Source organism: Lipophrys pholis, assembly GCF_963383615.2.
Source record: "Lipophrys pholis genome assembly, chromosome: 11".
In the NCBI taxonomy this organism is placed as follows: Eukaryota; Metazoa; Chordata; class Actinopteri; order Blenniiformes; family Blenniidae; genus Lipophrys; species Lipophrys pholis.
In genome coordinates, this window is record NC_137631.1 from 19,604,959 (window position 1) to 19,617,722 (window position 12,764).

The 12,764-nt window shown below is 42.6% G+C and overlaps 1 protein-coding gene across 2 annotated transcripts in view; it reads left to right on the forward strand.

Annotated features, from left to right (window-relative positions):
* The window catches only part of roraa (RAR-related orphan receptor A, paralog a), a 183,731-nt gene that overhangs the window by 135,316 nt on the left and 35,651 nt on the right, over positions 1-12,764 (forward strand). Inside the window, exon 1 of one of the 2 annotated variants that reach the window (XM_080474701.1) lies at positions 4,865-4,969. The exons of the other annotated variant lie outside the window; for it this stretch is intronic. Coding sequence (XP_080330827.1) covers positions 4,939-4,969 — 31 coding nt within the window. The 5' untranslated portion in view covers positions 4,865-4,938. Of the gene's footprint in view, positions 1-4,864; positions 4,970-12,764 lie in introns of those variants that run through there. 2 annotated transcript variants of the gene reach the window in all.

Sequence of the window (12,764 nt, forward strand, 5' to 3'; positions counted from 1 at the left end):
GATTACATGACAGCTGACGGGTGTACACTTCACCTATGTAGGAATGATATGCTTTCATATCTCCCCACGTTGACTCTGCTATTCTATAAATATAGTGTTTGTGTGTACGTGCATTTAGTGACAGATAAAGAGAGAGTGATCTGGCCCCAGCCTGCTGCTCGTACAGAGGATGAAGGCCAGTGTATTTAGTCATTAATCTAGAGTCATTTGATGTGAGAATGACTGCAGAAAAATTTTATAAAATAAAAACTTAATGTTTACTCACAGTTGCTACTTTGGAGGCTGACACACGTTGCGTTTCACCATTGAAAATCCATTAGATGGAATTAATTAACAGTGTTTCCTGTGGACACGCATCGCATAATGTCCTGGAACAGCCGTGGCATGTTGTATGTTTCTAAATTCCTACCGCTCTTATTTAAACTTGTCTTGAAATGCAGCCCTTCGCAGTCCTCTGGACATAACCCAATAGTGTCCTCTATTTTCACTGAAATAGATATTTCCTTTGTTGTCTGTGTGATTTATTGAAGTCTTCCCACAAGTGGAAGCCCCCAGGAAATTGCCTGGAATGGCCCTAAATTGGTTTATGATTGTGTGGTGTGGGCCGGTGCTGTTATGGTTCTAATATTATGCCCTCCACTCCTTGGCATCTATATTAAATTGATCTGTATTGTTTTCATGGAGTGCCTGTTGGAGCTTGTTAATTCTACCGCTGCTTCGGGCTGATGGTGCAGTTCCCAAACAGCCAGGCAGCTTCATGGTGGAGCGTAAGCCTCAACTCTCTAAAATACAGAAATTATTGGGCCAAAAAAATGAGATGTTTCAAAACTGTTTATCTTGTGGGGTCAAAGGTGACTGAGTGAAAGCATATCCACCACAGTCTTAAAAGTTCCAGTGTTGTCGGAGTTAATGTGGATCAGCTGCATGGTGAGCCTGTGCATGGAATGGCTACTGACAGACTGCTAATGAGGCCATTATCAGGTCTCGTCCTCTCCTCTCCTCCGGGGGCACCAGTGGATGTTCTGCAGCACGTCTCAATTGAATTTCATTCCACGGGGCTTGTTTACAGTAAATACATTTGCTTGAATTAATCCATGAGGATTGTGAGACACATGACTTGGCCCATCTGAATGCCGAAATTGAGTGCCTGCTCCTGCTCAGCGTCTCTGCCCATAAGGTGCTGACAGAAACACTGAGAATTTACTATCTGGGGGCACAAAAAACTATCAGCGAAAATGATCCTATGGAAAGCTTCACGTCACTGCATTAACACCCTCAGACATTTGACCATCAGCCCCTTTGTGACTTAATCAATTCCTTAATGAACACGTAGGCTATCAGCAGCGTATTGGCATTCTGTCACTGGTAATGTGAAGCAGTCGAGGAAGAGTGTGATGGAAAGCTAATGAAGCAGCTTTGCTTGAAACACTCGTCCTTAGGGAAGCTTGAGCTTTTAAGCACAATTATATACAGTTGGAGGCACTATATTTATTGCATAGCTGAAAGGACAGAACAACAGCCACATTTTTTAACAGGGACCATTTCCCTAATACTCTGAAGCATCCGCAGAACACATTGTTGATGGCTTGTATGAGGGATATGTCTTTGTTGGTGTGTGTGTGTGTGTGTGTGTGTGTGTGTGTGTGCGTGTGCGTGTGTGTGTGTGTGTGTGCGTGCGTGCGTGCGTGCGTGCGTGCGTGCGTGCGTGCGTGCGTGTGTGTGTGTGTGTGTGTGTGTGCACATTTCTCAGACAGGCAGTAGATTTTCTGGGAATACAGAATTGTAAATAAATGTTTTATAAACAATTTATTTAAAACAGAACTTTTCTCTGTTAAAAGAATACACTTTTAACTCCAGTAATGCAAATGTAAAGGTTGAAGCACAACTTCGAATTGTGAACGTACTCAGTAGCAACTCATCATTTCAAAATAGGGAAGCATAAAAAGTGTGTTGTCGTGGAGAAATGGTGTGGTATGAATATTGAATATTACCATTGTTCACATTCAAGATCCAATACTAGTGCAAAAAAATTCTCTATCTCTCTTAAAAAAAAACAACTTATTGGATTTCTTTTTTTTTTATATGTTTGAGAAATTTCTCTTTTACTGTGACTTTCCTTTTGGCTTTATCAGAAGCAACCTGATGTAAGGAGCTCTAGCAGAAGCGGTTCTTCGCATGCACACTGCTAGATTAAAAGGTCTGGAAGAGATGGGCCTCCTTACAGCTCTCTCCTGATGCTCAGATTGTGATACTGATGTTCTCCTCATCTCAGATCTTCTCAGATAACCAGCCAACAGACGCAACTGCCAACAGACTGCTAACCTTTCTTTGTGGGTTTTTTTTTTTTGGTTTTTTTTTCCTGTAACCATACACCCCAGCATTGAGCCATGTTGGTTCTTGAAAGGTGGAATCAGTCGCCAGTTTCTGAGAGACAATCAGAGATAGTGGCAGTTGAACGTGTTTGTGCGTAGGCCTCAGCTCTGACTCATCTGGTGAGCTTTGAAGGTCTCGTGGGGGAAACACAGACATTGAAATGAGACGACTGCACTGTATTTTACATCACGTTGTGTAGGATAGTTTAGCATGACCCGTGTATGTCTTGTTTACATTCCAGGCACGCTCCATTTGATTCTATCAGCTGCTGAATTATATTTTGTTCATTAGATGGTGCAATAAGAGACCAGTGTTGACACAACCTGAGTTAATGTGTTTAGTGACTCTAATGGATCATAGAGGTCCTAATGAAACATTGTCATGGGAAGATTTATGTTGCAAGCTGCTGAGTACTCATTTCCATTTTGTATGCAGTTAGAAGTATCCGTAGTCACTGAACAGGACACGAGGGGACACTGAAGGAATGCTGAATTTCAGAAGTGGGGGGTAACCAGTCCAAATACTTTGACTTATATTATGCCATGGATCTTTAATTCATTTCTTTTTTTGATAAATTTTCTTCCATCCGTCCATCCATCCATCCATCCATCCATCCATCCATCTATACAACTTTCCAACATCCAATTCAGGGCTGTGGAGGGCTGGAGTTGATCCCTTCTGACCTATAACTCACATATCTTGAATCACAAACGTAAAAATGTCACATTTACTTTTTACTTGAGTCGTCCCCCTGGTGGCACATCGGATTAAGTCCTGACCTTGAGTGTGGGAGGGGCCTGGGTTACCAGCCGGGATCAGCTGAATAAACTATCTTCATTATCACTTCTGTAATTCTATAAATTCATTAGAGCAGTGATGGGTACAAGGGTAGGGTGGTGAGCTTGTAACTGCCGGTTCGCTGGTTTGAATCAAACTACCAATGGGACACCACTGTTGGTCCTTGAGCAAAGAAGGACATCCTGTGTAAAACGTCTAAATCAAACAACTCAAACATGGAGATCATATCATCTACTGAGGTAATCTGAAAAGGGAGCGGCCCGAAAATCAAAGAAGACTTAAGTACATTTTACTTTTACTTGAGTAAAGGAGGTGAGTCTTGCGTCATAGTAAAAAAACACTGTTGCCACCTCTGTAATTTTATGGATCTAATAATAAAAAATACTAACACACGTGTTACAATGGCTTTGATTGAATAAAATGATTAGTCTGTGAAAAAGTCATAAATCTGTTGCGAAGACAAAGTGTTGTAGTGGAGACTGAAAGTGAAATCAGCCTTCAAAATCAAAAAGTGAAATATTGATGGGGTGAAAATGCATATTTTAATTTCTCCATGTGAAATATTGCAGGGTGTAAAACCAAAGCAGTGTGATGTTTGTCTTGAGACGAGATGATATGAGCACCAGCTTATTCATGGAATTGCCAAATGGTTATTGGCCAAGGCTGGATTGCACTAAAACCAGAATATTGTATCAGAGAGAGGCAGCTGGTTAGGAGTCAGAACAGATTATCATATGAGAGAGGATGAGAGGAGGGGGGGCAGGGGGGGTAGTAGAGACCGGAATGGAAAGCAGGGGGCAAGAGTGAGGGGCACAGGAGGAAGAGAGGGGAAAAAAGTGATAGCAAGAAACTCATCGCCTGGACGCTGTGGGGGTGGAGGGGATCATCCAAACCCTTCCGTCACTATCTTCCCTTCTTCACCTGTCAAAGAGGGTGTGTGCGAGAGAGAGAGAGTGCAGGGAGGTGAGAGAGAGAGAGAGACAGAGCGAGGAGAGGTGAGAGAGAGAGAGAGAGAGAGGGGCACGCAGGTCCTCAGAGGTCAGGGGAAGATGCTGTGGCTCCACTCATCTTCTCTCCGCAAAGGGCCCACCGCTGCTCGCAGACATCTGGCCTCACACTGATCACTCATATCTGCAGACAGGGAGGAGGAGAGGAGAGTGCTTCTATCTCCGAGCCACAGAACAATAATTACACATTCTCTCTTAATCCATTCTTTCTGCTCCCATATTTATTTGCGCCATCTTTTTTGTCCTCTCCTCATCTCACCTCTCGCTTATCCCCATCTAGCCTTTCATCCCCCTCTGGCTTTTTTTTTTTTTTTTTCCCGCTCTGTTAAATCCTTGACGGTGCACCATTTTAAAAGCAGTAAACCAATACAGCAGGAAGGAAACAGAACGTGGAGGAAAAACAAATGCTGTCTGCAAATTGCTGGTTGTGACTTTATCCATGCACTGAAAAGATAAGATAGTTCGAGTGTGCTGTGTCTACCAAGCCGGTATCCAACAAGACTGAGACTGCAATCAGTGGGAAGAGGGCCAGCTTCCCTGCCTGAGCTCTCAGCGCCCCTACTGGCTGCATGCTGTGCCAATCAAAGGCTAGTGGGTGGGGAGCAGCCAGACATGAACACTGATGTCACAGTCACATGGATTCTGGTGTGGTCATGCTCGGAGGCTGAGAGACAGAAAGCTGTGCTGGCCAGCTGCTGCTGAGACAGCAGTGGAAGGCTTTGCGCTGGTGATAGTTCTTCTCTTATGGACCCGAAGCTTAATGATGTATTTTGTGATTTCAGCTATGAAAGGTAAGACCACAAATGCATGCACACGCTGCATCCCGCGCCCGGAGTAACAAGTAGCGAAGTACGGCTATTCATAGGCTGCCAACTCTTTGCATTTCATTTGCAAGGCATGAGTGTGACAGAGGAGAGAGGCGGGAGGGGAAAATACAGTAACACAGCGCTTCTGATTGTGCGCCGTTACGCGTTTTATTTATCTGTCCGTGCATGAGTAGATTTTTTTTTTTAAGTCTAAAAAAGCGATATAACTGCACATTCTCATTTTTGCTATAATATGCACACGGACAATGCTTAATTTTTTTTATCAATATTTCTTTTTTGATAGCGTGGTTTGTTGTGTAGACGCAGCCGGTGCGCTCTTTACGCGCGGTCGTCTCCAACAGGAGCGGCTTTTCAGCCCAACTTTATTTTTTTTTCTCCTATTTTGGCAGAGATGTTAGTTAGCTTACAAGGTGGTGGGGTGGGAGTCCTGGCGATTTTCCTTTTCTGCCCCTTTCTTAATCCTGTTGTTCCAGTCCAGAGGACGTGTCTGTGCCGCGGGAAGATGTGCGTGTGTGTGGCAGCGTGGGTCGCAGACGGGCACCGAGGCACTGGCGCGACTGGCAGACTGTGATTCTTTGAGTTGATACCGGTGCATGTGTGTGTGGATATCTGCGTGTGTGAATGTGTTGTGTTCCACTGACCTATTTTTTGGGGTAGTCGGGTTTACATGTGTGGCCATGAGAGCAGGATAGGGTCTTCCCAGTTTACTGTGATGTTGATCTAGTATGCTTAATCCCAGCTCTTCCATCTCCCCCCACCCCCCTCCATCATACAGGCACAGGCACAGGCACACACACACACACACACACACACACACACACACACACACACACACACACACACACACACACACACACACACACACACACACACACACACACTCACTACAGGAGCACACGCTTTCCCTCATGCATGCATACACACGCACACACGCACACGTCATCCTGTTTTATTTCTCCACACTAACGTAGGCTTTCTAATCCTTGCATTAGCGTGAACAATCATCCAAACATTTGCTCAAATGTAGTCATGATATAATCCAATAGTCTCTAATAACTTCAGTGAGACACCTACAATTCAAATTATGTATAAATTAAATACAAAAAAAATACAAAAAAACTGATAATTGATATGTGCAACTTTTTTTTGTTTGTCTTGAGTAAGATATTTTGGTGACGTTGTTTTAAATCGATTTTCATCTCTAAACAAATATTTTTACTTAAACTAAGTAAAATGTGTTGGAACCAAATTAATATTGCATTGCATTACTAGTTGTTTTGAAGATGTTACAGTCTTTTGTTTTACTTTTGGGGGGGGGGGGGGGGGTATAAAAGTTCATATCTGGTATGAAAACCAGTCAGTTGGGATAAACTTGATGTTTGTAATATAAGAAAAAATGAAGCCCTGTATCATACGTGTGAGGAGACTCATGAAAGAAAGACCTTTGACCTAATGTCCTTTTAAGTGTAATTCATGGTGAGGAATTTATGAAATCAGGGCATACTGCAACAGTTCAAATTACTTCTGAGAAAGTAATAAGAACACTTACTTATTACACCAAGACAAATGAAAAAGGCTGATCCTCGTTGACATCATCTGTGCTCGTCATAGGAGAGAACGGTAAAGTGTATTTACTAGGTAACTGAGTCCATTTGTCAGTCTTTAAGATCTATTTTACTTCTAATTCTCCAGTACTGCCACTGTGACAAGGTGTCCTCATAGGACACATTGGCAATGTCACAAATGAAATTAAAATGTGAACAAGCAATATAATTGGAAATTCATTTAAATGGCAGTAATAATTTCTTCCTGAAAAAGGTCAGTGAAATGGATGAACAGCACATTGACTCGTAGCCTCTACACACTTTTTAAAAAATTGTTATGTTGATATTGTTACGCTATTATCCTGCACGCGTGTGCCTTTTTTGGCTTATTTATGTTGTTCGTGCTCTGCACTGCAAAAATAATGCTTGTGTGTGTGTGTGTGTGTGTGTGTGTGTGTGTGTGTGTGTGTGTGTGTGTGTGTGTGTGTGTGTGTGTGTGTGTGTGTGTGTGTGTGTGTGTGTGTGTGTGTGTGTGTGTGTGTTGCATTGTCTCTACCGTGCACTCCCCTCCACCCAGTCCCTCCTCTCAGTTCAGCCCCTCTACCACACCATTGCCTCTCAAGTACCTAATTACCTGTAATGGAAACATCCCTCTCATTACCCCATGCAAATTAACCAGCCTACTCAGCACAATTAAGATGAAAATTCCAATTATATAATTAAAGAAAGTTGTTTGATGTGTGGATAGTAAAGGTAAAACGTGCGTTTCATCTAGAGTACATGTAATTAACTCCTTCGGAAAAAATAGCATTATTGTAGCAGAGTGTGCGTATTGTAACAATGTGTCAAAATTGTGGAAAAGTAGGACCCGGTAAGCCACTACTGTGCATGCAGACAGCACATGAATATGTGATTTAGTACAAGTGTGTACTAGACTGTGAAAAATGTTCTGGGGCCCTGGAGAAGGTAAAGCCAAATATCTTCTGATACACGCTTTAAGGCTATGTTAACAAGGCTGTAAATATTTGCTGTAGATTTGGTGTTCTTTGTCTCTTTCCATCAGTGGCCAAGTGAAGTGCTCACTACTCAGTGCTGCAGGCTCTCACACATTAAAGCAGAGGTTAACAAGATTGCCTATTATCCAGTTAGGGAGTGAGGACATGAAGAGCCAAAGGATAAAATTGCCACAGATTAAGGTGAAAGCAAATATAGCACAAGTCACCTGGAAGGATTTGAAATAAAAGACCTAATTACAATGAAAGAATGTAATAACAAGAGGTGTTGCATTTTCGGGTGCCGTGATAAAATCATTTTGAGTATTCTTTCAATTCTGCAAGCCACCACTTCCACGTTAAAGTGGAATTAGAAAAGAGGAATGCATCGCCTGAGCAGGTTAAAGACAGAACAGCAGTCCCACAAATAGAATGAAGGCGTGTGGCTTATCCTGCTCTCTTGCCTCTTCGCTGGCTGGAGGAAGTGGAATGGTGTCCCCACAGGTTATTAAAGTGTGTGAGGTGTGCCAGTCTGAGCTGTGCACACTGAGACAAACATCCTGGCTGCCTGACTGTGTGTAGAGGGACTGGTTAATGAGATATTGACTGCCCATTGAGAGCATGGATTTTTGATTTGGTTCCACAGAAGTTGGGAAGAGCGAGAGGTGCACTCTGGAGAGGAGAGGGGCACAGTAATGGACACGGATCTTCTGAAATTTATGTCATTTGATGTGTTAATTCAACAATATTAAGAATAATCTTTCATGTTGAGTTTTATGTTAAAAGTAATATTTGCTCTCCAACACCTAGAGGAGAGAAACATAAATCACATGAATCAAAAGAGTGTATTATTAAAGCTTTATTTCTGTATTTTAGTATAATATATTAGTTTACGTAAATATGTATTTTTTAAAGAGTTTTTAGTCCTTAATAAAGACAGAAGTTGTTTTTTGTTTTTAAAAGCAGAAATATGATGACAAAATTCATTGTGTGTGTTATTACAGAGTTCTTATGATTGATAACTAATTCAAGTGTAGTTAAAAATAACCCTCCTCCTCCCTTCACCTGCAAAACCAATCACTCTGATCTTTGGAAATAAATCGGTGGACCACTCAGAATGAAGACGGGGGACGAATGTGGCCCACGGGCCGCCAGTTGATCATATCTAGTGTATAAACATTGAACGGACTCTATCCAAGTCATTGCCAGAGTGCCAAGCAGCCCTGTCACTCTTCTTGTCATGTCAGTCACACCTTGTGGTTTTGACAGATTAGTGCAGTCACAGGCAAGGTTAAACGACTCTCCTGTCCTACGTCCAATCAAACAGCGGGGGACGACAAACAGCAGTGACTCAAGGTAACCACCGGGCTATAGGAGAGGATCTGTGTTCGTTCCATAACGGCAAGTTCAGTCAGGGTTCTTCATTTGGCTCTCGAGTCAGGTAAAACCCAACCGGGCTTAGTGGAATGCCTTTAACTTAAGGATGATTTCCTACTTTACTTTCCATCAGTATTTCAGGAGTCACTTATAGATCCTTTGAAGTGTCTCCCTGTCATGCAGCATTTAGCTGCTGATAGAATACTTTCTCTGTCAGCGCTCGTTAGATTATCATATACCACAGTCCACGGAGTTAAAGTACATTTTTACTTTAATTTTTCTTCCCTTTCTTCGTGTTGCTTCCTCTGTAGGCGATGTAGAGAATAACAATGTGATAAAGAAACCCTTTTGCTTTACATCGTAATGATTTATTAGTGTTTTAATCCAGACGTTTATCCTTTCAGTTTAAATCCAGGTTGTCCTTTATAAAGTATCTATAAAATGAAAGTGTAAGAAAAAGAACTCCATCTCAGCCACATGTGCAATGCGTTGCCCTTACATGCTTTGCCACTTGAGGTTTAGAAGTTAAAAGAGGAAGGGTGAAGTTTTATTCCCCTGTACTTTCATTCTGAGCATGTTTCGTACCATTGGCTTTTTTTCTTCCTCCTCCGTGGGCCTCTGGAGGGCTGTCCATTGGCTTTTTGAAGTTGCATCAAAGAGGAAATGGGGGAGAAAAAGCATTATTGATTTTACGTTTTGTCTGACTCAAACACCGAGGACAGAAAAACACATAAGGAGTCAGGTGTTGGCAGTGGGGCAGCTCTGTCTCTCGTGTGCGAGCGGGAGGGAGACGGGGGAGAAACCCAAAGACGGAGAAGGTGAGGAGCAACACCAGACAACACTAATGCATCTCTCCTTTGAGTCATATGCACAGTCCTTTCACTTCCTTCATTGCCTTTGCTCTTAATGCTTGAGTAAATAAAGCCGGTACAGTTGGAGACAAACTTCCGTCTTTTCCTTCCATGTTGGGCCGGTGACTCCCGAGGTCTGACAGCACACTACAGTTGACCTGCTTTTCCATGAAACACCAAGCTGCTCTCTTCTCAGTTGTAATCAGATCTTCCTGCTAGGCAAGCATGCTGGCAGCAGGGAAGAAGAGGAGTATTGTTTGTGGGGTTTATCACCTTCGTCCTCCTTTTGCGTCAGCGCCGCAGAGGTGAAACAAGGGAAGAGTGCTTTTCTGGTGTTAATATGACCTCGGGTGACTAAAAAAAAAAAAAAAAAGCTTCCTGTGACAGCTGCTGATATGAGCTTGTATGTCTTATTCAGTGCTAATGCTGAAGTCGTATTGACGTACAGCCATGATCTTTAAACTTTTCTGAAATAGATCTCCTTAGTTTCACTCAAAGAAATCCATGGAATTTCTGAAAAAGACCATAAATTGTTTGTGCTTTGCCTGAATTACAGTAAAAACATGCTTCAGAATGGCAGAATGAAGAAAAGGTCAGAGGTCAGAGCCCACTAAGATATACTCCCCTCTGCTTCATGGAGAGCTAGGGCGGTATCTCGGGACCCCGGCAGGGAAGAAAGGATGAAAAATGAGAAGCGCACAGAATTTTGATGAGACGAGGGAACAGGCAGCATTATAACGCAGGTCGTCACAACATGTGCTCCGCCACTTGATTACAAAAGGGAGAGAAGTGTGCGAGTCTTCTGATTATGTGTCCCAGCAGAGGCCATTAGAGGTTCTACTTGTAGGACGGCAGTCATTTATACTCATCTGATCTGGCGTCCGCGCTGATGAGCCAACAAAAGTTGTGTATCCTCCTGAGCACCAGGGGGTGCTCTTCACGCAATGCAAAAGACACAGGTTTTTGTACCCCCAAGTTTTAAAGTCGTGGCTGTCTCTTAACTTAACTGTGCCTCTCGGCAGAAAATAAACGAGCATATTAGAGTGTCGAACTGAAATGGAAAAAAAACAAAACCTCAAGGTTTGCAGCATAAGGCACTCCTCTTGCCACGTAAGATGCATGAAAGGAATCTATTGTCATAAATAACAAAGAAAAACAGCCTTGCAAGAAGAGTCTGCTTAAGATTGATTTTTTATGCACATGCATTCATTTGAAATAAAAGAAATGCTGCTTCAGTGCTAATTACTAAGATGAAAGGAGGAAGAATGTGCAAGGCAATGAACTTTGTTTAAAGCCACAGCACATAGCGTAGTCACGGACGAGATGCCTTAATGAAATCCACCACTATTTATAACACTGTGAAGTGGGTCTTGAAACTGAAACTGTATTTACCTAGTTTATACATGACCAAAAAAAAAAGGGTGCTGTCAGTTTGCGCGCGTTGGTCTCATCATCAAAATTCAGCAAGTCACTTATCGGAAGCAACTACACAATTCCTTCCCTCGACAATGAGTGTGTGCATGTTTCCCAGCTGGATCAGAGGGGTTAACTGGCTGTGGAGAGATCCTTGACCTATCTGAGATGAGCTTCCCGCTCCCTCCAGCAATGTGGAATATCTGATTGCTGATTATGAGTTTATTTCCCATCGTGCTGAGCCTTTTGCATGTCGGGATCCATCCCTCCCCAGCAGAACTGATTAAGGAGCTAGAGATGATGCTACAGCTCTCAGCACTTACTGAAAGACTCTCAGAGAGCCTGGTAATCTGGAGTGCAGCTGGCAATCACCCACCACTGACTCTTCTGGAGGCTTTTTGTGTTGTTTTGTTGTTTTCAAGTGGGTTTTTTGGCATATTGTTGTCTTTGTTCCCCTGGGCTTCTTGTTTCTGGATGAGAGCTTTCCTAGTGCTGAGCACAGGTCCTTGTCAACGTGGCTGCTAAGCTCAGCCTAGTCCACTTTCAACAACAGCAGCGTCAGCAAAGACCCTCGCTCAAAGTCTCGGGATTTGCTTATGATCGCCCTCCTACAGCAGCCTAATTTAGGCAAAGGAAGGCTCTTCCGCACTGATTTGGGGAAAAAAAAGCTCTCTCTTTGTTCATCTCCACTGCTCCAACAATTCAATAGATTAGACAAAGGCATCAGATAAATTGAAATAAATACTTTCAAAAAAAATGTCATCCTCATGTAAACTTTTAGGTTTGTGTGCCATTCAATGGAAAACACACAGTTTTCTAGCAAAAAGACTGCACAGCTACTTTCCTTTGCTCGCAGGGATCTGTCACTTACTTACAAATCAGCAGCTGTCGTCTCCGAGTTTTGGTTTTGTCAATAGTTGGAGGGTAGAGGAAGACAGTCCTCTTCCTACTGTGCTAATGGCTGTTATAATGCCTTTAATGTGTGACTTGGGGCAACAGAGGAGGAATCTGCCCAAACAGAGCATTCTCAATTAGGCTAAAAGCTGCACAGCCCACCCCACTAATGACGTCCCACTGTCAAACACGTCACCCACAGTTTAACTGCTTGATGCTTACGTACCCTAAATATTTTTCCGCTCACCGAGAAGCAGTCACCACTGTGAATAGAGTCGTGTTAACATAAAAATATCACCGGCAATAATGTCTTGTAACACATATTCTCAAAGAAGGATACATAAAAACAGCGGCAATAATGCTGCCATTCATGTCTTATTTGTATTGCAGGATTAATTCAGAGCAAAGCCATCGGAGTTACTTATGTGGCACCGTCAGGAAAGACATGGCTTTCAATTGAGCTCTGTGTTTTTATGGAAATAAAACTTCCTGGTCTGTGACACTGGTGAAAGAAACCAAAGATGTTACCTGCAGGGTGCAATTTGACAGGGGGAATAAGTGCTATCAAATCCCTCTGATTGAGGGATAAAATCACTCTCAATTACAATTTAAGTAATTTTATTTTAAAAGCCAAGTAAAGCAAACCCACTTTCCTCTCAGACCTCAAAGGGGAAACTGAGTCTATTAA